We start from the raw sequence: 25,772 nt of genomic DNA, 5'->3' as shown, positions 1-25,772 counted from the left end.
GAAACATTTGTACTCTTTATTGCTGCACTACTTGAAAGGCACATACAGTGCTTGATGAGCGCAAATCACACATACATAGATTTCCCTAGCTGAGCTTTGCATAAATATCACTCTTCTGTTGTTTCAATCTCTAACGTTCCGTTTGTACTTTTACCAAAACATCGTTCTTCAGCCCCGGTTGCTACCGGACAGCTAATCAAGCACTGTTAATCTATTAAAATCTAATCATTTTGCAAAGATCTGTAAAAAAAGCTAGGGATTTTTTGTTGCTGCTGTTTGTTAAACCTTTGCAGTAGAGAAAGTGTCCAAGAAGTGTGCACAAACAAACAACCGAACGAGCGAAGAAAAAAAAACATATCCTTCCGCACCACGGCTGTTTACTTCAGCTGCACCAGCACCATGAAGTAGGTGACAACGGCTCCAAGAACCTGGAAAGGAAGGGACACGAGAATGATAGCAAAAAAAAAAAGACACAAACATACAACCCGTCACGGTAGAGCCAAACTGCCTGTTTTGCCAGCCTGGTCTGTGCCAGCCACCGGGCTACACTTACCGAAGCAAACAGATCGAGCGAAACGGTGAAAAACTTGGCTCCGGAAATAGTCATCGCCTTCTGGCACTGCTGACAAACGATCTGGACGAAGGTTTTTGCCTCCTCGGACCCGTCGTACCAGTGGCAGGAATAGGCCGCCTCCATCACGGATGAGCTCTGTACGGGAGAGGTATGGGAGAGTGAAACACATTCAGCAGCCGAGATGGCAGCGGCGATGCAAAAGTGTGCTGGCTTTGTGATGCAAATGTGTGATCTGGGAGAATGAAGCGATATGGTGGGGGGGGGGGGGGGGGGAGAATGCTTTTTCCCCGGCAACACGCCGAGCGCACGTACCTCCTCGATGAGCCGATTACCAAAGATGCAAAACAGGAAAACCTGAGCCAACGCGTAGCACAAATATCCGATTACGGTCAATCCGTACACGTTGACACCGTCGATTTTCGTTGCCTGGTAGGCGAGCAGCGTCAGCTTGATGGTGGAGGTCAGCATGTGCAGCAGCAGGGCAGGACCGTACGTATCTCCGATTGCTGAAACGAGACTGCAACGGGGCAAAACGAGAGAGAAAGAGAGAGGGAGAGTGTGACAAGTGTAGGCATTTGAAATGGAGGATGTTTTTGTGCGAGTGTTTTGACTTTTCTCTGCAAAAACCAAACCCAAATGGAGTCGCTCTTTGCTTGACTCCGGAAATCGAACGACACGACGAACGCATAGATACGCAGGTGAATAACACAAATATTAATCACATCATGCATGATCGATTGACGGTGGCAGCGGTGGCGGGGCCTTGTTTGCTTTTCCCAGCATCTCTCCGGACCAGGACATTTGTTTCACAATGCCTTTCAAAGCTTCACCACGCCTCTCCAGAATGGGCTTTGTTTGCGAGGAGCGAAAGGAAATTGAATGCTACCGGATAGGCGACATTTACTATCGATCACTCTGTCGGGGAATCGGCATGCCACATAGCGCCACACGCTTTGTACCGGGAAACAGGCCGAAACGATAACATTGGTGTTTGTGTGTTGTCGCAGTTCGTGGAACACACTTGACAGCCTTCGCGCAATTGTTCGCGGGTAAAAGCGTCAAATTGAATTTTGGCCCATTTTCGACGGAACTTCTGGCGGGCATTGCGATGCTCACAAGAGTTGCCCTTCTGTTTATCTGTTCGGTGAGGGCAGCGAAATGGCAGCACGCTAGTGCACGAAACGCCGAGCGGCATCGGCGCAAGCTGTTTGCACACGGACCCGGGCATCAGGTTGATTTGTTCGTGGTAATTCAATAAAGAGCCCATTGGGCTACACTGGTTCTGCGATGTGTTTTGTGTGAATAATCGATACAGATCGACATTATTTGCAATATGTGAGATAAATCACGCGGTTTAAATAAATATTGTACAACCAACGCACTCATTAAACAACAAAGCTGTACAGATTGCATACTGTTAGGCGAAAATGTAACCGATACCGGCAAGGTATGCAATCCGTGTTACGAAACAATTCTATTTGAGCGTTAACAGCATGAAATGAATGTTTCACGAAATATACTGATACATTCATTGTAATCCGCGTACAAAAAAACTTTTCTTTTTGTGCTATTTTATATTGCAAAGTAACGGCATAAAACTCATAAACACTAAACATGCAAAAAAAAAACGCGTTGCTTTCGCTTTATTAAGTCTGTCGCGGAAAATCCGTTCTGATCCGTTACACCCATTTTCCATACGCGTGTGCTAATGGAGGCGGAGGGAGAGGTAAAGATTCAAGAAAAGCTGACGATAGCATGCCACACAAATGCCACCCATCGCTGGGAAAATAGAGCTCGCTCAACTCATACGCTCACAAAAGCATTCCCAACAGGCAAATCACGGCATGTACTGAGGTTCGGGATGTTCTTGTTTCTGTTAAATATCGCTCCCAGGCGTTGTGGCGTTGCTTGCAGAAGGTTGCGTTGAAAACTCGCACCACCGCGGTACGGAAAGCAATGCGCGTGTGGGAAGCAACAACCTTGCGGGCAAACCGCGCCCGCCTGTAATATTCAGAAAATTCAAATCCACGGGTAAAAGACATCGCCAACGTTGGCAAGCGATGGCTTGCCGCTCCGAAACGGGCATCGAAAGCAGCGCGCGGGACATTCTGAGCATCGTTCGTACTTCCCATACTGAGTACAGTGCACCCGGTTCGGGTGCTACGTTGGGTGTTTGAATAGAAATTGTTGATGTTTGCTGGCGGCGTTGGTTTTGAGCTTCTGCAACATACGCAGCTTCACCGGGCGAACATGTTTTTGTGCGAGCGTAGCATTTTTCTGGCAAGGAAAGGTGCGCACAAGGTTTTTCACCCACCAGTCGGGGAGATGAGTGGTGGCAGGAGCACCACTCAAAAGGGGATTTTCTTTGCATTTGGCGTGCTCATTTTCTGGCTCGTTTCGATTGCGTAATTCCCCGCACGGCTTACGGTTTCGGGCCTGCGGACGGACCCGGTACGAATGGGCGTGGGAATCGGAAACAAGAATAAAACCACCGCCGGTGCAGAGCGAAAGCGATGTCTAAAATCTGTCGCGTGGCTCATTTTACATGCATGGCTGGATGCTGAGCTTGGCGCATTGTTTCCACGGGCTGCAGCACGAAAGCAGTGGGTCAATAAAATAAGAGCGAAATCTGAACCATTGTGCTTGAGTGTAAGAAAAGCGGGAAAGCACAGGAATCGGAAATAACGTTCAAAACAGCTATGGAACGAGCAGCAATCATGAGCAGGTTTGGTCGTTGCTGTGATACAAAGGCGGACTGACAAGAAACTTTCTCGAGGGAATGACATTACAAACTGTGCTAACTATTTGCTGTTAAAAAATGAAATTACACAATAAGTTCCTTAATAAGCCTTAACTTGAATGACAAAGAAGCAGTTCTATTTAAATTGCATAATCTAAGGCGTTTCTGCATACAGAACGTTACATTAGAAAATTACGCCTTAAAGTATGCAATTTACTGTATACCCGCTAAAAAAATAGCAATGAAGTTGGCAATAGTCTGGAATAGAAAAGAAATCAATGTTTGATGCACTATTTCGATCAAAAGCTTATCGCAATCTTAAAATGAACACTGGCACAATGGCTCCTTGAATCGAGCTTAACCTCTCGACACACCGAAAGTGGGTCATCGATGAGGATCTTCACCAAAAACACGCAGGCTGAAACGAATCGGACGTGATCCGTATCGCAACCAGCAGCAATACGGCTCGCGGCATGTACGGTACGCCGTACAGAGCCATACGCCGAGCGACAAATCTATAGCTGTGTGTATATATATACGTGTGTGTGTGTGTGTGTGTGTGTGTGTGTGTGTGTGTGTGTGTGTGTGTGTGTGTGTGTGTGTGTGTGTGTGTGTGTGTGTGTAATATTGTAAAATCAAGTCTATGTCTAACGAAATTTACAGCTGTATTAGCTGCAGCAGATGGTGTGATGCTGTAAGCCACCGACCCGAAACCCAGACAACTCATCGCGTCAGGATGATTCAATTTGCCGCGCTGCTGCTGCTGCTTCGGGTGCTGCTGTTGCTGCTGGAAGCTAAACGTTTTCGCTTTCCCTTCACGTGTGTGCACTCCGCAGGCGGTAATGGAAACCGTCAGCGATTTATGGAACCAGAAGAAGAAGAAATCACAACTCGTGCTGCTCGCCGTAATCTCTACGCTTTTTCCTCGCCCCGGGTGAGGTCAGCCAGTTTCCAGTTCGCCTTTTTTTTTTGTTGCCTCGCTCGCAAGCGGGATCCAGATATCGGAGACATCGGCCAGAGAAAAAGGGATGCTTATCTTGGTGCTGTTCGATGTTCGTGGCAACGGCAAGAGGTTGTTCGGTTTCTCACTCCCCCATGTCTCCAGCTCACACAAACATACAAACACAAGGACACAAAGGACGACGGACTTCAAATTGGTGGATTGGTGAAATGGGATTTTGGGGGAGCTTTGTGAAACGATTTAAGCATGTTTAGTGGAAAATCGATACGGGTGAAATCGTTCAAATAAAAACTTCACTCCGGGCGATGCTGGCTGAGCGACGATTGGTTGGGAAAGAATGGGAGAGGGAGAGTGCGAACGTGCAAAAAGTCACGTCAACAGTAGTGGCGCCTTGGCTGGATTGAAAGCTTCGGGCGTGTCGATGCTTACAAACATCTTGTGGTTTTTCTGGTACGAATTAGGCCTGTTTTGGGACGGGGCTGTCACAATTGGTACAGATTAACGTAGGAATGAGATTGTAATACGCTTTACACAGAATTTCTTCGCAAAACGATATTGCAACCGGTTTCAGAACAACAGCCAACAATACGCCCAAGAATGTAAGTCCAGCAAAACAAGCTCTTACTGTGGTAAGGTATCCCTTTTTCATGGAATCTGGAGGCTTCACACCACACCTTAGAAATTACCATACCTACCGTACAACGTGCTTGTGCCGCTCGACCCAGTACTTGATGGCGCTGCGCACCATCATTTCCTGTTTCCGGGTAAGCCCGTTCGGATTTCCGTTCCTGCCATTCTCGTCGAACGTTTGCAGCGTCGACGGCGCACGGAACTGGGCGCCCCAGTCCGCCTTCGAGCTGTAGATGCCGCTCAGATCAAAGTCCTTAACGTCCGGATCCTTTTCTGTGGTAGCGTGATAAAAAAGCGGGACGGTAAACGGAAAGCAATGTAGATGACAATGTAACAATCAGGCGTCGGTGGGAAATGTGTAAACCTCAAAATGACGCCCTACAGAGGACTGACTAGTGCAAGGAGAAGGAAATAAGCGGAAGGCTACTTATGTCAGAGGCTCGTGGAATAAATAATAAAAAGGAAAAAAAGTATCTCGAAAGGATCTTTACGAGGAACTGAGGACTCGAAACAATTCTTTTGGGAGTTGAGAACAGGAGAGAGAGGAAGATACAAGGAGTGGGAAAGGGCAGCACAACAACAATACACACATCACACATCAGATTATTATCAGAGATGATGTTGTTGTTTGTGTGTTTGCTATCAAACACGTACTACACATGTTCCTTCTCCCTTGTCATCTCCTCATCTACTCTTCCACCAACCTAGAGAGAAGCACAATACCCGCGTTAATATCTCTCCTAAAAACCTTCTTAAAAAACGATCGTGTGGGTTTGGAGATGCCGGGTATCGATCCCGGTACCTCACACATGCTAAGCGAGCGCTCTACCATCTGAGCTACACCCCCATGCGGTGAATGAGGACCGTTGCTAGGCCTACAAAAAGACCTTTCCCTCGGTTCGTAACGTGCAGTGGGCTTTTATCGTGCCAACCGCACCAATCCCCATCGACGAAGAAGGTGACGAACGACAGAAACACGGTAAATTACATTGGACTTAAGCTTCCCCCACTCTCCAGGGGCGTGATGTGGGGCATGGGTGGGATAAACACTAAAGCTGATAATAAACTAGCTCCGATCGGTCCTGCAGCGCTCAACACGACCTGGAGCGAGTATTTAAAAAAAAAACCACACACACATACGTAGAAGAAATCTCTCTTTTTTTCGAAATCCCACCACCGTCAGGCAAAACATGAGATGAAAGTGAGCACAGCAAGAGATCAAGAGCAAAAATAAAACGGAGCATCGCTGCAAAACCGTTCGATACACCGAATGCGCAAGAGAGAAGGAGAGCGGGCAATTTCGCACGGATTGGATGGTAGGCAAAGGTTTGTTAACATGCAATTCGCGTTGCGCTTTGGGCACCACGGGTGTGGTACGGTGGCCATTCGTCGTGCTCGAGCTTGACGGTTTCACAGCACAGTGCATAGTTTCAGGCGCACAGGCGCGAAAGATTAAATCGGAGAGAACCGATCTTCTATTTGGAAGTGCTTTACAATAAATAGCAATTAGAGCAACACGGCACTAAGCTCGTCTAACGTTGCGAACGCAAACAAATGTCCAGGAAAAAAGGATATCAAAAAAGAAAAAGAAGCTTATTCGTCCTACAACTGTGGCACAGTACTGTACACGGTCGCCGTGCTCGAAGTCGTCCGCCGGGCTTTACGCTCCGCCACGGATGGACGGGGAAAATCTATTTTTAAACTTCAATTTATTTGACTTTTTTTGCTCGCTTCGCACACTACATCCGTTCGCCTGGCTGGGGGTCTGGGTGGGGATTGTTTTATCATTCTGTCGCACTTTCATTCCCCTAGCGCTTTATTTCCTCATCCTGAACTACCGGTACGTAGCGATGATGTCGTACGGGTGGTGTGTTTTTTTTTTGTTCTCTCTTTCCCACTGTCCCCACTGTCTCGCTTAGCTTGGCGAGTGTTAAGGTCATTGAAATGAACTACCAGGGGGTTGTGTTGTGAAATGGTTGTGAAGAGAGTCCGTCTGCCACGAGTACACGTTTCACATACCTTCGTTGATGATCAGCTCCGATTTGGAACCGGCTGAAATTGCTCGGAACAGTTGCGAAGAGTTGGGCCGGTAGGTGTCCAGCGAGGCCGAAAGCTCCATCAGCGATCGCATAATACCCTGCCCGAGCGAGATGGAGAGAGAGAGAGAGAGCGAGAAAATAAAGAGAGAAGTCGGGTGTGAGAGAATGTTGCTTTTTTATCGCTTCCTCTTTTACCGCTAACACTACACGTCGATAAGGATAATGCTACAAGCGGATGTAGACAGACAACCACGTTTGCTACCGTACCTACCTTCAAATGTTGCAGCTGCTCGCAGGCTAGCAGCAACCAGGAGCAGAACATGACATCCGCGAGATTGCTCTGGACCATCGAAAACAGCAGGAAGTAAATCTGTGAAGCATAAAATGTGCTGTAGCGCGGTCGAACCAATCCGTCCGCGGTAGTCGCTTTCGCGCTGTCCCAACGGATTATCCCGCCCCGTGGCATGGCGGTGCATTACAACGAGGACTCGTCCGCGGGCCCTAACGCTCCGAGAGTACAGATTAATGAAGGCAATATTGGTGGCGCAAAGCTGGGGATGAGGCCCGAAATCAACCGTGCCCGGTGCGTACCACTGGTAGCTGGTTTTGGCTTTAGCTCAAGCATGAAAAGTCCATTAAGAGGTGGTTAAGAGCGGAAGTAATGTTAAAAACACCCATCAAACTTTATGACATCCCGAAGCGGAAGCGGTACCAAGCTGGCCCTTAGAGCATGGAGGATTCGTTCTTTTTTTCTGTATGCACTTGTTATAAGACAAGAATATCGTGAAGTACCCACGGTGGGAAAGGAAACTTCCACGGGGAAAACCATTACTTCCACCGCCATAACAATTGGGCCCGGAAGCACTTTGTTTTAATGGCGATGGTTAGCTGCTTTTTATATTGCTTTGCTAATTAAAATGCACAAACGGCTGTATTAAAATGATGGAATAAATTATTTTGCACGAGCTGGCGCCCAAGCTTGCTCGGAAGGAAGGCAGCGGGCAGCGCGACACAGCTGCCACCACAGCTTAAACTTATTGTGCACCAATTAATTAAGCACAAGTTTGCACAGGATTGTGATGAATATTTTAAAACGTTACTTTCCGCAACCCTCCAAGTGCGGTCCATTCGTTATCATTCGTTACACACGTTTTGAATCTGTTTGAAAAGAATTGTACGTTACGGGCGGAACGGTGTGCGGTACCAGCACAAACTTACAAAATGCAATGGAATGAACATCAGAGTATAATTGCCACTGTAATGCGGGCCACATCATAAAACTGGATCCAGAATCGTATAAATCGTTCAATTTAAGTACTCAGCCTCAGTGCCTGAAGAACCTCCGCAACGTCAAACGAGCCTGCGCTGGTTTCAATTCCTTTTGTGCCTGAAAGTAGCAGGCAAGTAAAAGCCATCCCGCAAATCATCGGATAGAGCGTCGGGCGGCAAATGGTTTGGACATCTTCATAATCGTCGCTTTTCTTTTGTCGTTCCGTTGGGCGATTGGTGCGCGCAGTAATCTTTGCCATTGAGAACATAGAATTTGTTGGTGAGGCGTTAGCAAAATGAATAAAAAAAGGAGGATTCCCACCCGCTCGATTGACCTTGAAACAAGCTGTAGGCATTGTAGTGAAAATGGATTTCCCCCGCGGCCAGGGTTTGATAAGCGGAAGGACGAAAAAATGGTTATTATCATAAAAAGCCCTAACAAGGCAACATTTGACGCTCGAATTGCATAACTTTAGGCGGGGATTTTGTAGCTGCATTGCCCAGTCGCGGCCGCCCGAAGGTATGCAATTGCTGTAGGAATGTGTTGGCTCGGTGAGGACCGTTTTTAGTCCCATTTTTTCGCCGTGTTGCCGCACACTGACTGCCAACTGTGACGCGCAGGACATTCCGCCAACGTACCTGGTAGATGAAAGAGAAAATGTACGCCGGTCCGCTCATTGCATTCCACGGATACCAGGACTTGATGGGCAGCCGGGGTATATCCACCGTGTACGTCTCGTTGGTCGCTTTATCGAGCACCGTCTTCACGCTCTCGCCGAAAAATGTTATCGTAACCCAGGCTAGTACGGATGAAAGGAGAAAGAAGCAACAACAACGAAAAAAAAGACGAAAAGCGATGAGTAATTTATCGAGAGGAGAGAAAAAAAAAGAAAACAGGGAAATGGGGAGTTCCCTTTGCACCGCGGTGAAGCTTATGAACCGTGAAGATATTCGGTGTGCGGCGATAAATCAAACCCAAACTCTCTGCCTGCGATGTCTTGCATCCCCTGTGGGTTGACTCAATTATTCTTTCGGTTATTTTATCCCGTCCCTCCACCGAGAAAAAAAAAACCAAAAACCCAGTCAAGCGTAACAGTAGATTGGGGTTCTGCCGCAAAGACACTTTCCCAAACGGTCACACACACCCACACACATACCGACAACCGACAGGACGGTGGTGGCCATCACCAGCACCAGCAGCTTCCGCATCTTGGCGAGCGCAATCGAATGGTACCGGGCGTCCGATTCGGCAAACAGCGGGTGCGTGTTGGTCTGGTTCCAGATGGCGAGCGTCCGGTAGAAGTTCTCCGAGTTGACCGCAAAGTAGATGAACTTGGTGACCGAGTGCGTGAAGAACAGGGTCGTGATCGTGTTGGCGGTCAGCTCGTTCACGTCGTCCGCGTTCGTCGCCAGGTTGCCGAGGATGGCGAAGAACTGGATCAGCACCATGGCGAGCGTCCACCAGGAGTACACCTTGCGGATCAGTATCGGGCCGGTGACGTAGCGGAACAGAAAGTGACCGCTGGCCTGCATCAGCCGAATGTTCGGCATCAGGTCGGCGACCAGGCCGACGTACTTGGTCGGCTGGACTTGCATCTGTGAACGGGGAGGGAAACGGGTCGAGTCGAGCTCGTTTGTAGCTACGTTTGGTGTGGTCGGCAGAAGACTAATTGATTTATCGATTTTTAGGTAACAGATACAAAGCCATACAGTTACAGGGAAGAGTTAAGCTGTGTGTGTACTCTGTGTACTTAGAAGAGCGCAGTGAAGTGGCAGCAAACGTGGCAGGAAAGGACAATTGCAAATGGTTGGAGCCAAACGGTACCAATCTCTCGTACAAACAATTGTGCTACGCTTGGGCAGATGAATGGGGAAAGCTTTGATTGTGCCAACATTGAGCACCGTTTTGTGACCTGATTTGCGAGAAGCAAATATTTGGGAAGGAACAAAAGGGGGGGGGGTGATAGCACACACACACACACACACACACACAGCCTCGCAGTTTTGAAAGGATCAAATGTTGCGCTTAACATTCGAACGAGAAAAATGGTTGAGATCTCCGCCTTGTCAAGTGTAAAGGTTGAAGCGACATCGAATACTTACTTTTCAGCACTTTTCTTTTCACTTCTCACTAAACACAATGCTTTCCACGGCACACACACACACACACACACACACCAAGAGATTTCGATCTGCAACTTCTCGGCTCACACCGAAACCTTAGCGATGCAACCGTGCACGCGTTCAACGCAAAGGAGACGAACCAAGCCAAATGAAACTTTGCCACATTCTTTGCCTACCAGCAGCAGGCGCTGGTAAGCGCAGCGTGATAGGAAAATAGTTCGATTCGCTTGTGTAGCCGGTTTGCCGTACACAGCTTCACACAGCAGCAGCGCACCAGCAGCAGCAAGTCAGACCGCGTAAGTCGCGCCGCGGTTATTCTTTGCAAATGCTTCTGTTGCAGAAAAGTCTTGTTGAATTCAGCGAGAGCCACACACACAGAGTCAACGTGGAGCACAGAACGACAAACAGCTACAAAACCACACTCCAATCACTAGTTTGCGCGATGCACAAGACGTTAGCAAAGCGTGTCCTATCGCGAGCAGTAAACGGTTTATGATTGGCGCCTGGTAGATTTCTATCACTATCGTTCCGAAACGGATAGACGAATCGACTTGATACGTCCTTTCCGCTCGACGTATCAATCGAATGTAAGAAGCGTCGACGCTATTGGGATCATCCGGTACAGAAGTTGGGCTTGTCCTTGGGGGTGGCTTACGTGGCCGCTAGGAATACGCTTACCGAAGGGCCCCGTGACATCAGCCAGGGCCGCGAGTGCGTGTTCTCGGTACGTGTGCACCCGGCCCGATCTTGCTGGTGGCTTGAGGAGCCCAACTTTCCCAGCGCAACATCTGTTCCGTCTGGGCAGCTAATGGCCGTATTTTCCCACCGCCATCACTTACGACTAATATGTGGATGCGTGTGTGTGTGTGTGTGTGTGTGTGTGTGTGTGTGTGTGTGTGTGTGTGTGTGTGTGTGTGTGTGTGTGTGTGTGTGTGTGTGTGTGTGTGTGTGTGTGTGTGTGTGTGTGTGTGTGTGTGTGTGTGTGTGTGTGTGTGTGTGTGTGTGTGTGTGTGTGTGTGTGTGTGTGTGTGTGTGGATGCTCCCCACGCTGGTTTATAGAGTCGAGAATGAGGGTGGACGAGTTTTAAGTGCGTTAATCTTTTATGCTAACAACCACTCGATGCCACACTTTCCGTTTACGGCGTGCAGCATCGATCGGGAGTGTAAAATGAAGGTCTTTATAAGCACGGCACAGGTTTGTATGTATTGATGATTGACATTGTACCTGAGCGAAGAAGGTTAGACTGGTAAATATTAATTTCTTATCGGGGATTTTTTTTATTTTGTGAATAATAATTATTTCAAAAAAATATGCTAGAAAAACGAAAGAAACTGAAGCGAAGACGCGTAGCTTGTCGTCTTGAGCGATCTCCCTTCAGGGCGTTTTTGTCCCTCGTTTGTCACCGGACGCTGATCCCACGATTAAATATTTAGCGCTGTCAACTACGACGGAAGGACTCGTTCTAGTGTGTGTGTATGTGTGAAATTATATCTATGAGTGTGTATGTGAGAGTAAATGTATTTGTCTTATTGCTTGTCTTATCCAAGCAACAAGGGAAAGTACAACTAATGTGTGTTTTGGGCTTTCCGTTTGATTGTCCTCACCTAGTGCAATCCTTACTGTCTCAGTAGGTCTTGCTCTACCACTTACCCTTTTCCCCTTTGGAAAAGGGGTCCAGGTAACGGGGTGTGACGCAAATGAGGGTTTAAAATTAAAACTCGACCCCAAAAGAAACGACCTTTACCTTGAGCGGCACACGCTCCTGCACGACTTATGATGAAAACACGAGCCTACCAGCGCCCTTGTCGGTGAAGATGATGGCACGGGTTGGTCGTAGGCAGAAGGCTCCTCCACCGTGATCATCACACAAAATGTGCTGTGTTTAACAGAACGCTTATCGCTATCCCCAGTCCCAGAGTGTCGTGTCGTGTGGCGACGTGCTCCAGCAGGGCCGTTTTGGGGGAAGCGGGAAAGCGGACAGAGCGGAGGACACAATTTAGGACCTTCACACTTGGTCGCCTTTCGGTCGGTCGGTGTGGGTTGTCTGCCAGTGCTTAAATAGGCATATTTTATACACCTCCAGTTGGGTATGGTGATGGTAAAGCGGAACTCTCGGCTTCCCTTTTTTTTTTGCTGCATTCACCATCACCATGGGTGACATGGGAGTAAGAAAGAAAGAACAGAAACTCATCCGGGACATTGTTCTACGAGCATGATGGAGAACGAGAAAAGCATGATGAAGGGCCCCTTCGGTGCGCTGTGTAACTTTCACTTTCCACAGCCGCTTTCATGGCGGCCGATTCCGGCTTGAGATAGGGACGATGCGGGCGACAGCACGTTAGTTTTACGAGACACTTGAAGCTAACCGTAACTATCACACCCAAGAAGGTTGGAATGTTCTGTAGAGGAGGGGGGTCCATATCCTGTGCAAATGTGCTGACGTGCTGAGGGAGGCGCAGAACCTGTGCCTATGTCTACGGGAAGCGATCATCGTTTCATGTTAACCCCCCGCGTGGAGTCTACGCTCGGCACATATTATTCTTTCATCGCTCTTCGTCTCGAGTCTCTTGGGCGGTGAGCGCTCCAGACCAAATGCTGCTTCGAGGAAATCCGGAACTCTGTGTGTGTGTGTGTGTGTTCTGTTCGCCAATCCGTCAACCCGTCCCGGACGGTTAATGGTACATCATTTTACTCGCTCTCTCTCTCTCTCTCTCTGGCTCGTAGCGCAGCGCCAGGAATGTCGATCATCAGGTCGCAGGGGCAGAAATATGCTGAAGCGCGCAGAGTAATAATCGTCTCGAAAGATGAATCGTTTGGCGTGAAGCCGTGACGCGTCGGCGTTAGCAGGAACGCAATTTTAATTAAACCCTTAATTGATTTCGTAGCTCCCCTCCTCCTCCCCCCATCCGTTGCAGTCCATCACACTGCTCTCCGTCGCACCCATTAATCAAGCGGAAGGTGTTGTTCCGCGCCCAGCATACCACCGGTTGGGAGATAAAATCTTAATAACGATGTTTAAAACATGCTTTGGTAGGGGTTTGTTTGGTGGAAAAAGAAGTATTGTCGCTAAACATGCCGAGCGAACTAGCACGGGGGCAGCTAGGTGTGAGTGGCGAACGAAGCGAAAAGCGACGCCGGCTGATGGTTGATTTCAAATTCATTGCTCTCTGAAGGCTATAATCTTCGGGGGGTGAGAAAAAAAACCACACACTCATAGCATGTGTGCCGGCGAAGTATAATGGTCGAAATAAATAAATAAAAAGTCACACCGCAGCGCTCTTTAAGGCTCATAAAAAGCGCCTTAAAAAGTCTTGCTCAACCGTACACACAGAAGGACACGTGGTGCAAGGGACAGGATTACAAAACCGATACACAGCGTTAAAAATCAATTAACTCGTTCACACGGGATGGCGGGCTTTGCGTACGAAAATCGCAGAGGTCGCACATGAACGCAACCCGGACGCTGTGTCTATCAATCGTGCCGTGCCGTACTCAGCTGTTTTCACGGAAAACTGTCCGAGCAAATTTCGCAACATTTTTTTCTTGCCGCTACCGTTGATGTTGTTGTAGCAAAATGCTGTGCGAATATTTACAATGTTTTGCAAAAAATGCAAAAGAAAAGGAAGGAAAACGAAACACGCTCTCCCGTAGCTCGTGAGTTCCGTTCGGGAGCTGCTCACTCTCCAGCGCACTCACGTTCGTTGCTTGTCGGCACTCTCACGCTCTTTCTCACGAACGCGGCACACCGCGTTTGCCGTTCTGATAAGGGTGAGATAAAGTTCCGTTTCCAGGGGGAGCTGCTCTCGGCTAGGGGTCGACGAAACACGACGACGACGTTCTGTGTGCGTTCTTCATCCTTTTGCGCTTCCACTCCTACCATCGTGAAAAGCTGTTAGGCCAGTGCCACCGTCATCGAGGCACACGAGATGAGCTAGTCGCAGATGAACCTTGCTTTCACGCGGACGCACTAGACCGACGGCGTGTGGGTGCGTGCGTGCGCGTGTGTGTCTGTACGGTTGTGGTACGGTTTTGCGAAAACGGCATCTTTCTATTACGCGCATACACACAAGCACACACACACACACGCACAGGGAGCGAACACACGCGCACACATTTACACCACCTATTCACGAATATTCTGTGAAGCGTCCCGGTGTGACAGAGTGTTCGGTTTTTTTTTTTTATTTCAGTGCGTTTAGCAACTTTTTTCCTTCCACTTTTGGAAATGGTTGTTTTATTCCCCTTTTTTGTTGCTGTGCCCCTTTGATGACACGTTCTATTTGTGTCCCGTTCCCGTGATAGTGGTCTGAGCAATAAAGAGTGTTGTGTTGAATGCGTAGCGATTGGCGTTGGCTTTGAAAATGAACGCAGAGCGGTGGTGTGTAAATAAAAGAAGCGTTTTTGGGCAGCTGGTGGAGGCGCATGGTGGCTCGAACCGTTTAGTGTTTCGTTCGGTTCGTTTTTTCCCCCTGCCACCCCTGCCACTCTGATAAGCTCACGTGTTTTTGTCCCGACAGCCCCGAAAGGTGTTTTGTTGGGGAAGGCGTTATCAACAAGTAGACGGTTAATGGTGGTGGAGTGTGTGTGTGTGCTTGTTAATTTGGAGAAATAATATTTAAAAAAACGTGTTAACCACCAGCCTTGTGACAGCTAATTGCGAGTGTTGAAAACGATAAAAAATATAAAGTGAAATTTGTGTCTAAGCTGCTCTTCCCTTGAGGAAAATCTACCACCAAAACCCTGCTATAACCCTTTGGAATACAGACCCAGCCGAGTGTAAAGACACAAAGTAAATAAACATAGCGTTAGTGTCATATCCCTTTCCTATTGTATTGCTTTTTTTTTTGTGTGCCTACCTTTGTGCCCACGTTAGGGTGGTAATATTATCGAGTTCTAGGAACTGCGGTGAAAAATGGGGAAGAGGAGAAAAGCACAGAAATAACAATCTAATTAATCAAACAAACGACGGCCTATGGTGATGTCGGCGGGAATTACACCTTGTACGAAATATGAGCACCAAAACCATCTCCCGGTAATCGGCTTATGTCGCAAGCCAATCGTGTCCGGGCGGCTGAGCACGTGGTGGAATGCCAATGGGCTTTTTGCGATATCATATTTGATGGCTGGCCGGTTTGCACTACCCGGTGCACGCCAAATAAGGCGAGCGGGTTGGCGTATGCGTATGGATGGATAAGTGTCGGTAGACATCGGAAACTCAAGCTCCAAGGGAGAAACGTTCGAAGAAATTTCTTCCTCCGACAGCAACTTGCTCCCAGTACGAAAGACAGAGGAGAAGTGGCAGAAGGGATGGCAGAATGGAATGGTAGTTGGTTACAAATTTGTCTGCGTTCGCCACGGCCAAAGGGTGAGAGACGCCGACTCGCCCATACAGTCGCTCAGACGACGATAGACGACGAACGCCACGACGAGCAGTGAGTCACTCACCGGGGCAGGACACACGCGCGAGACAAACTAGGGAAAGGGACAATCGTCCCGCATCCGCATCGGCCGCTTCCCCCCCCCCCCACAGCACAACACGCTCCCACACAAAGGAAGCATCACGAGGCTGTGTTATGCAATCACGAGCCCGGCCTGCGTATCGGCACTCGGCTGGCTCTAGCAGGCCGAGGCTAGCCCAGTTGGCGTTCTTTTGCTGCCCTTCGACGCTTCCGATGGGTGATGGATTTACTTCATCGCTAACGTGTTCTTGTTGTTTGGGCTTTTTCTTTTTCGCTCGCCCTTCCCTTCGCGGCACAACTGAAAGATAAAATGCAGAGCAGAGTTTTGAATGGCACCGACGGGAGGTCGTACTCTGCTTCCTAAAGGCACGGATTGCTTTACGATATTTATATTCAAAACAAATTTCGAAAGGCGTCTATGCTGTGCAAACAGCGCCAGTGCACACATGGCTGGATGGGGTGGATTAAGCTTTGCGGAGGATATTATACACACACACGCACACAAAAGCAGTGATTTTCGCTCAACCATGCGGCTTTAACGCGGGGAAACAGGGTGCTGCCCATTAAAGCGAAGCACGCTTTATGTATTGATTGATTTACAGCGGAAACGGAACGATTGTAATAAATGGTTAATATTTCATGGTTCATTATCTTTTCACTCAGCGGTTCAAGTTAAAGGATGAAGCATTCGTTGCCTGTGCGGCCGGTCCGTATGGTTCGATGCGAACGCAATAAGGCAAACGCTGCTGCGTTGTGTGTGCGTGTGGTTTCGCATTTTAATACCACGCGCTGTCTCCGTGCCGATAGTGATTTTAATAATCAATGAAACGGGCTCACTACCACTTGATGCTGATGGACTTTGTTCTAGAGCAAAAGGGCGGGTTCGTTCGCAGTGTGTCGTAGAGTGGTGTTGTATGTGAAGCCCCCAAAATAGCTGTCAACAGACGCGTTGTTTTGTCGGGCACATATTGCCGGGCACAGTGTCAGCAAAGTGTCGAGTTGCGTACGGGCTACGGGAAGGGGTGGAAGGACTGCGCCACGATCTAATAGCATTCTATAAAAAGACAGCTTGACGGTTGGTTGCACTGTGCGAACACAAGGAAGGATGCTTGGGCAGTGGTGTTTAGTCACTGAACGATTTGTGCTTGGCGTGGAATATAAATGTGTCGGAAAATGTGGTTCGTGGTTTGATTGCTATTTGAAAACAAGTCTCTCGAAGCTCTATTTTTTACCGAATTAGCTCACATCCACTGCAGCAAACAGCCCTCAATTCAACGATTAGAAATACATTTTACCCCCGATAGGCAGTTATTAGATTATGCCAGCATAATCAGTGCGGCCGTTGTAAATTGAGCCATAAATTTCTCGATTATGCATTCCGCAGCTGCATTCCGATTCGCGGCTGCACCAGCAGGCTGGCGGAGATTGCTGTTCGAACGGGTATTTCTATTGAACGCCCGGTGCCGGTAACGACTTTATCTCATTACCGTAATGGATATGAAATAGCACGTATCGTTTATCAAATGCAAACGAACGAACGTACGGTAAACTGTGCAGGCAGCAGGAACATGAAGCTGTGCTGTCGGGGGCTGGTGGTAGAATATTGCATTTTAAACAGATAGATCGTGCGCGTATTAGACACCCTACAAGCAGTGGCATCTAATAGATCAAAGCGAGGTAGAGTAACATGGATGGTTCACCGAGGTATCGACGCTGCATTACTTTGCATGGTGCCGGGATGGATTCACCTTTGTAGGATTTCATCCCCATTAACATCACGCACACACTCATACTGGCTGCTAGCTGTTGTGCAAGTTGCGTCGGGTTTCGGCTTTCTGATCTACTTACGTTCGATTGCGTTTCCATCCGATTCCAGCCGTTGCTCGATGACATGGCACACCACGAAGGGATGTTTTGGGCTAAGTGGATAGTTCGTCGATGGACAGAAAAGTTAGCACACCGTCCGTACCGGCGTGCTCGGCCCTCGGTGCGGGACTGAATGACGCCGTGCAGACGTAGCCGGGACCGGACAGTTTGGCTCGAAGGTCCGGAAATCCTTTCATCTAATCATCGTTTGGATGGATTTTGCAATCAGGCGCTGTGTACCGTACTGATTACCAGACAAAACCCGGCTCGGTTTCTCCACGGCTTTCCCTTCCCGTAGCCGCGCAAGGGAAATGTTTGCCCCACACACACACACACGTACGGTCATCTTGAGGGCGCTTCTTGCTGCACGCTTCCAGGGCTTCTCGGGTGGCGGCCAGTTTACAGTGCATATCGAGTTGATCGATTGACTATCAACTGATGTTGACCAAACAATAATCTTAATCGTTTAATGTACGACATACCCATACAAAGGATGAGGCAAAGTCAACAAAGCTGATGGTGGTTAAGCTCAATGCCATCGTCGTGAAAGGCTGTGCGATCGATTCCAAGGGGTTCTTAAAAACTGAATAGATAGATAACTACCACGCTAGATAAATGAAGGACGCTTTTTGTAGCTTGAGATAGTGACTGGAAAGTAAACCATAAAGACCACTTTAAAGACAGTGAATACGATGTACTAGATAGTAATTTGAAAAGTTACATTATTGTGTTATGCAATCTTTCTTATTTTTGGTCGTTTTTTTAAAGAATACCTGTATATTTCGCACTACGGCAATGCGAAAAGTAAGGAAGATCAACGGATAACTAAAATGACATCGTTGTCCCAAAAGTAGCCTACTTTAAGGCGCTTCCTTCTTCCAAACGCGCCCGACAAGTATGCAATCCGCAATCCACCGTCCCGCACCCTTAGCGTTAGTGTGATTTACGTGACGCAAAAGTAATTTCTTTGTGTACAACTTTGCTCCTGTCCTTTAACGAGTGCTTCCGCGCCGAAACTTTCGCCTACTTTGACAAAACTATGAACATTCTACGGCTACGCCGTATTGATCATCCAAAACTCCAATCCAAACAACTTTTATCTTTCCTCTTTACGGCTTCCCCAATGCACTCAACTTTACGTGCGTAATAACACGTCCCAAAAATGGGGCACCATGCGTCGAGAATTTATTTGCTTTCGATGCTGCTAGTACTTCATCGACCGCCATTGCTAGCTTGTTGGTGGATCAAAATGGGTGAAAAAAAAATAGGGATGCTGCTATTAACTCAGGGGATTTGAAGAGCCGTGTAGCAGGAGGAGAAGTTTTTGCTTTATGAAGCCATTTTATCTATCTGTTTGCTGCCGTCAATCCGCCGACCGCGTTTATTTATCGTTTTGCGCGACGTGAAAAGCCCAAAACATAAAAACAGCCCCTAGACCTTTCCACTTTGTTGACACACGACTTAGGCGAGCAAAAAAAGCAAAGCCCTTCCGTATGAAAGAACTCGTTTCCGGAACATGTTCAGATTAAGAGGTAGCGCGGGATGTTAATTAACTTAGTTCTAGACACTGGGGTGGGAAGTGTCCTTGCCGCAGTTATCTTTACCGCTCCGCATGGATGCAAAGAGACAATGAATCGGTGACAGTGGGGGCAGTGTTGGGGTGTTGTTTCCAATTCTTCCAAACAATTTGCATCATAATAAATCATCATCTTCTAATCAGCCAGCGTGAGCAGATAGGAGAGAGAAAATCTCGGCCATACCGAACGGAAGAATATTAGAGGAATCATTGATGGGAGACTTTGGGGATCAGTTTTGTTACGGATTCAGTTTAAGACAGCAAACAAGCATATCTTTTCGTAGATTTGACAGGATGCTTACCGCACTCCTTTGAATACGTTTTGTTTTACTTTTGTGATAACAAAATTGCTTTTAAAAAAGGACAGAAAACACAACAAGTTGAGCTTAAGATTAATATGTTTTAGAAACAGCAAGCAAGTCCACAATGCTGAAGAGTCCTTAATGATGTCATATTTCGACACTTTAATTCCTTATTTTCTAGATTATACACAAAAATATTAGTTCCTTCTGGAGATGCCGGGTATCGATCCCGGTACCTCTCACATGCTAAGCGAGCGCTCTACCATCTGAGCTACACCCCCTCGTGTACAGGTGCACCACTGCCAGCGCTACAGTTGACACACCATTGGCCTACTTTCACTTTCCACAAAAGCCTATTACGATCTCAACTCGACCATTAGCGAACAGTGTGCTCGAGCTGCTGCGGCAGAGCTTCGTGCTCGACATTCAACTTGACCATTTCACCATTCACCGTCGGGAGAGGGGGTTTGTTATCCATTGCTGGCCGACCGCGCATGGTGGGGGACAGTCCTGGAAACGAACTCTCCAAACCGCAACGCGCAACGACAACAGCAAAACCAACCGACACAAGAGTGGGTGTATTTTTAGGCCAAGCCCGGTTGCATGCGGGCTACTTGTGCACAGCAGCGAACGTAGAGAGCTACCCCAAAAGGTTCCGTACTGCAATATGCTGCTACGCTGGCGAGAGTCTAAAGAGAGGTGGGGTGTGTGTGTGTGTGTGTGTGTCTGGTGGTTCGTTCAGGCACGTAAACATATTTATGCTCGTCAACCGGTGCCGATGCCCGAGAGTGTGTGGATAGGCGGAAGCGAGTGGCAATAGGATACGAATCCGACCGTTGGCACACACGTCTTCGCTCGGAAGGAAGAGCCGGTATTCAAGAGCATGCAGGGGATGGGAGATGCACTTCTAGCTTCGAGCAGCTTTTAGTGCAATTCAGATTTACCGGGAAGAGTGGAAATACTTGTCGTAATGGGGGGACAAGGTGGGGGACAGCATTCGAAGGGTACACTCCGCAAATAAATTAGTTAATGTATGAATGAACTTATCGGATTGATTTATGGATTCCTTAAAAGGTCCGATTGCATTAGACAGAGAAAGAGAGAGAGAGAGCGATATATATAAAAAGAAAGAGAGAGAGAGAGAAAGAAAGAGAGAGATAGTACACCTGGTATGCATACATGTTGTTGCTGCGAGTATGCTACTCAATGGATTATCTTCTTTTTTTTATTGATTCAGCCATACAACCGGATACAGTTAGTTTGCATTCCGTACATCGTCCTGTCTATATGTGCTTTCGTCCCGCTTGCATCCCACCCTCCCACTGCTGTCTAACCCTTGTTGTTCCTAGATCCATTAGAAAAATTGTTCTGTCTCGTATTTCAAATTTAATTTCTTCTTGTTGTGTTTCTTTCTGTCCGCCATTTCAATGCTAACCCCGCTGGAACGGCCCTATCAGCCAGTCCTACTCACCAAACGATGTGCAGCACGATGGGCAGCTTTGGTCGGTCCAGACGCAGGCCGACGCACCCACCGACACGAAGCGACAGCTTGCTGCTATAGTAATGGTACTGGCGGACAATAACGTGTTCGAAGTGGACTAGTGATAATTAGAGTAGCGGTGTGCCGGTGTTTGCAGCTTCACGAACGGGGTTTTCAGTTCGCAGCCGAACCCTCAGGGAGTGAAGACCACCCAACGCAAAGTGTTTCGTCTGCTGACAATGTGCTGCTCGATTGTGAGATTGGATGCGCTCAAGCAGTAGGCTACCGAACGGCAAGTCTCAGCACTGTCAGCTACTCCCGGGAGCATCGTTACGCTGTAAATCTGAATAAAAGCATTACCATAAGTCAAGCTGGTGCGGCAAGTGTGCTAGCAAAACCCAGCCATCGTTGGTACAGCTTGGGAAAGTAGGAAGAAAAGCAGACAGATCAGCAATTGCTCGCAGTAGCAGCGATAGCAGCGGTGGGGACAGAGTTGTATCGCTGCCGTACGGGGACCCCGGCATTACGACCCGGGAACGGAACAGTATTTGCCGTCAGCCTGCTCAAGCTTGCCGTCAAAATGTGGAACCGCCTCTCGCCGACCAATTCCAATAGACTGTTGCACGATAATGGTAAAGATCATTGCAATAACCCTCCCAAACACAGCCATAACAGTAAGTGCTCGGAGCAGGCCCGTCCGCCCAAACCGACCAAAGCAAGCTCGCAGCCGGTCCGTCCCTGTCCAACAACCCGGAAACCTTCCCAAACTTGCAACACCAAACCAACCTCTACTACCATCAACATCATCACCAATACTATCACCACTGCTAGCTCTACTTCTTTCTCTACTACTTCTACTACTAATACTTGTACTGCTACTTCTACTACTACTGCTACCACTGGTACTACTACTACTACTACTTCCGCTAGCAGTCCCGCTGCAACCGGCGCTGCTAGAGTTTCATCTCTTTTTTCCAACTCTTCCATCACCACCAAAACCACCACCACCACCAAAATTAAACCCTTCTCCACCACCACCACCACCAAGGGCACCACGGCTAGCAATAAGCTTAACAAGATCCTGTCCATCGATATGGAAATTCGAATACAGAATAAGTGTATTTCAGCATAGCGTATCACTCTGGAAGGCCCGGATCCGCCCTGGATGCAAGGCCCCCTCAAGGTTGCGTTTCTGGGGGCCTCCGGCGTTGGACGCACCAGCATCCTACAGGTATGTCGGGAAGAGGCACCGGACCGCGCGTGTGTGTGTGTGTGAGTGTGTGCCGCGCGAAACGGGACTAATTTCTTACCTCGATTGGGCTTTTATTTTGTAGCAATTTTTCAAGCACGACTTTCCGAAGGACCACATCCGCACCAGCAAGCGGACCGTCTACCGGAGCTGCCTGGTCTGTGATACCTGCATACGGGAGCTGATGGTACTGGATGTGCCACCGCAGAAGTACTTCCCGATCGATAATCTGGCCGAGTGGAACAATGGCAACCCGCTAGGGCTGCGCACGGTTCACACGTACGTGCTGGTGTACGACATGGGGAATCTGGACACCTTCCAGGTAGTGTATCGATTCGATTGGGTGTGGCAAAATGTTGTGCAAGCAATTATGTGTTGTCCATTGCATATATTCAGGGTAATACGTAGAACGATGCGCCTAAAAGTATGCAAATCCACTTGCAATTGGGATTTTTTTGGAAAACATGTTTTACTATTTGGTTTATCTATTTTCTATTCCTTTTCTCTACAGTACTGCCGCAATATGCGTGATCAAATTTTAGAAAGTTTCAATCATCGTGATTTTAAGATAATGGTTGTGGGCAACAAGGTTGACATGGTATCTAACCCTCATACTCAGGTAAGCTATTGGAAAACTCGATGTTCTTTATTACCTTTATTGGGTATTTAATTGATTTAAATTTTAACAGGAACTGAAGGACATTTCCACCCTCGTCCGGAAGCACTGGCGCTGTGGATACGTTGAATGTTCGGCAAAGTAAGCTAGTAGCAGGGTGGGGAGGTTCTACTTTTCCCGCAATACGTACTAAAAATTTTCACTTCTTTCACCACTCTCCCCCTCCCCTCCCCCTTACCCAGACACAACTACAAAATTGGAGACATTTTCAAGGAGATGATGGGATACCCGGTGGGCGGCACGGCACCGAAGCTAGAGTTCTCGCAATCGATTGGTTCAAAAAATCGTTGCACGATACTCTAGTAGTAGCTGAACTGGAGGTTTCCTCCACGACGTCTGTCGATTGCAGCTAATGGAAGCGGGTAACCCCGGAAGAGAAGGCATACGGCTAAATCCATCCATGCGCTTGGCTTGCAGTTTCAAAGCGACGGTCCCCGCCAACTGGAAGGTGACCAGTCCCAGGCGTCCAGCAAACTTCGTCCAGCCAGGAATGACCTACTCCATCCCGGCGACATTTCCACCGACTCCAATGCCTCTTATTGCGGATTGATTTATTTTTTGCGCCCTATACTATTGTCCCGTTTTTCTCCCTCAACCGCCCAGGCTCTGATGCATGTGTGTGCATGAAAGTGGCAGGGTGAATGAAGGGATTTTAACTGAATCGGAAGTAAAGCCTATTTCCCTCATCAGAAACCATCCACCAACTCCAACGGATTAAAAGCAAAAACCTTTTTACTTTGTAGTGGAGATGTCGTTTAAAAAAACTGTAATTAACAAAGTGTACTAAAACAAACCAGGTAGTAGACCAGCCGGTGTAGACGGATATATCAAGGATATTAGAGCACACAGTTACACACAGCACACCTAACCTCAATGTATTGGGCAGCCGCCAATTAGGAACCACAACACTAGCCATCCGAGTTAGCCAAACCAATCCAATCACCGTTATCATTATCGTCATCATCGACTAGTAGACGACATGTTTTACCCGCCCCGGTGTGTACATACAAAAAAGGACCCACACGATTTTTACGTGATTTCAAAAGCGATAGACAATAACGGTTACCATTACCATTTACATGGGTGGGCACGGGTGCTTCTGTATGGGCATCTCGATATTTCGGCGGCACGTAGAAAACACCCCTTTTGCCGTAGTAGTAGTAGTAGTAGTAGTAGTAGATGCGTATTAGTGGCCATGTATGTATAAGCCAAACTGTGTGTGCGTGTGTGTGTGTATGTTTGTACGTGTGAGTGTTTTTGCATTTAACATGTGTTCGACAGTGCACCATAGTCGCTTTGCAGCTTTGTTTTTGTGCAGTATAGAACGAGGACGATTGCTTTGGACGATGGGTTTGCTAAAGACGCTTCCGAAGTTACCGAGTTGTTGTTAGAAGCGTTCGATGCGTAGTAGTTCCGTTAGCTGCCGTGCGACTGAATCAGAGCGTTAGCTGATCTGTTGAGGTTACTTAGTGCCGCCAGGACGGTGGGCAGTAGTCGTGCATGTTTCGTTGTTAGCTCGATTAGTTAGCTCGTTAATGGACAGTGTTGTTAAGCGAGTAATGGTTCAGGTGTAAACCGACTTAAGCATGATGAAGTACTCTGCACTGCTATAGCTGTACAGGTTGTAGTTTGGTGTATCATTGACTGTAGGAAGGTGTGTGATTGTTAATTTACAGACAAAACAATTCGTTTCAAGCTACTGTCTTGAGTTTCATTCCAAATATATAACACATGCTTCAACGCTCCTCTTCTTAAAGGTGCCTGTGTATGTGTACAAATTCAACCAGCCCTAGAAAGTGATATCGTGAGTAAACCATCCTCAGCCAAAAACAAAAATCCACAGAATAACAAGGAGAAAGCATTACTCTAGCTATCATTTCTATGTTTTATGCGGTACAGCTGTAAAACTGTAAAAAAATATATCAAAATTGGCCAAAATTATCGTTAGACGTAAAAGAGCGAATGAGGCTACTCGTGAACGAATGGCGGCAAATGGGGCTAAGAATGGACTGAACGAATGGCAAAAACACTGTTATCGAATAATGAATCAAGCAATGTTAGTTGAAAAATAAAATAAAAGTATCTACCCTGCAGAAGGGTAGCATAATGCAACAATAAATGGATGTGTTTATATGTCTTGTGCTACCGTCTTGCGAAGCAATCCGAATCGCTCAATTAGTCATCGCTCACCATGCCTTGAATCACGTACCATTTGAAGCTTATGGGAGGAGTGAATGGCATCACCTCGTTCGTCACTCAGACAAAAGCCGTTGAACAGTAATGATGCAACAAATAGAAGATTTGATTTAAATCAGTTATAGTATTATCAAATATTTCCACCGAAAGTTTTACCTCACCAGGTATATTTTAAACACCTGGTGATGTTAATTTATGGTTCTCTTGATTCCAAAAATTGATTCGCTTAAGTAATTGTGTTAGCAAACTGTGCAACTGTGCAATTCGGATGTTGCGAAGATATTTCATCATCCCTAATTGGATGTTGAACGGAACCAAATCCAAATTGTTGATGCAATTTGGATAGTATTTAATCCGATTTGTAGCACAAGCGAATGCTGAGAAACTTTTTTTGATTTCAAAACACGAAATTGAATAGAAAAAATGCATGATTTTCAAAAATCATTGCCTGTCCACTGTGCAAAGCGAAGGAAAAATAATTGCTTCTCGCTCATTTTATCAGGCCTTCTCTTTCCGCCCTGCAGCGATTTTGTCGAGCAGCTTGTCGAGCTGCCCATCCGTTTGCACTTGTTCCAACCCCTCGCCTAAAAACTCTTTCCACATGTCAGACCATACGCGAGAAAGAGATGG

General features: G+C 47.5%; 2 protein-coding genes and 1 non-coding gene across 6 annotated transcripts; 1 reads left to right on the top strand and 2 right to left on the bottom strand.

Annotated features, from left to right (window-relative positions):
- On the bottom strand, positions 1–17,887 carry LOC121588357 (odorant receptor coreceptor). 2 transcript variants are annotated; one of them, XM_041906187.1, is made up of 9 exons: positions 17,646–17,887; positions 9,371–9,809; positions 8,853–9,013; positions 7,216–7,314; positions 6,925–7,042; positions 4,971–5,178; positions 887–1,091; positions 554–709; positions 1–428 (listed from the first exon to the last, which is right to left on the bottom strand). In XM_041906187.1, the coding sequence occupies exons 1-9, from the start codon at positions 17,688–17,690 to the stop codon at positions 378–380; spliced, it is 1,482 nt and encodes a 493-aa protein (XP_041762121.1). In that variant the 5' UTR covers positions 17,691–17,887; the 3' UTR covers positions 1–377. The 2 variants fall into 2 exon arrangements, with proteins under 2 accessions (XP_041762121.1, XP_041762122.1); XM_041906188.1 differs by lacking the exon at positions 17,646–17,887 and adding an exon at positions 10,317–10,911.
- Positions 14,283–24,855, top strand: LOC121588359 (ras-like protein family member 10B). 3 transcript variants are annotated; one of them, XM_041906189.1, is made up of 7 exons: positions 14,283–15,127; positions 20,999–21,653; positions 22,149–22,252; positions 22,356–22,592; positions 22,782–22,889; positions 22,960–23,027; positions 23,129–24,855. In XM_041906189.1, the coding sequence occupies exons 3-7, from the start codon at positions 22,187–22,189 to the stop codon at positions 23,247–23,249; spliced, it is 600 nt and encodes a 199-aa protein (XP_041762123.1). In that variant the 5' UTR covers positions 14,283–15,127; positions 20,999–21,653; positions 22,149–22,186; the 3' UTR covers positions 23,250–24,855. The 3 variants fall into 3 exon arrangements, with proteins under 3 accessions (XP_041762123.1, XP_041762124.1, XP_041762125.1); XM_041906190.1 differs by having other exon boundaries at positions 20,999–21,695; XM_041906191.1 differs by lacking the exons at positions 14,283–15,127; positions 20,999–21,653 and having other exon boundaries at positions 22,098–22,252.
- Trnaa-agc lies at positions 19,750–19,822 on the bottom strand. The gene has a single exon. It is a non-coding gene; the product is annotated as a tRNA-Ala (tRNA).
- Positions 24,856–25,772: the final 917 nt, after the last annotated feature.

This window comes from Anopheles merus, chromosome 2R, assembly GCF_017562075.2.
Source record: "Anopheles merus strain MAF chromosome 2R, AmerM5.1, whole genome shotgun sequence".
Classification (NCBI taxonomy): Eukaryota; Metazoa; Arthropoda; class Insecta; order Diptera; family Culicidae; genus Anopheles; species Anopheles merus.
This window is presented reverse-complemented; position numbering and strand designations above follow the sequence as displayed.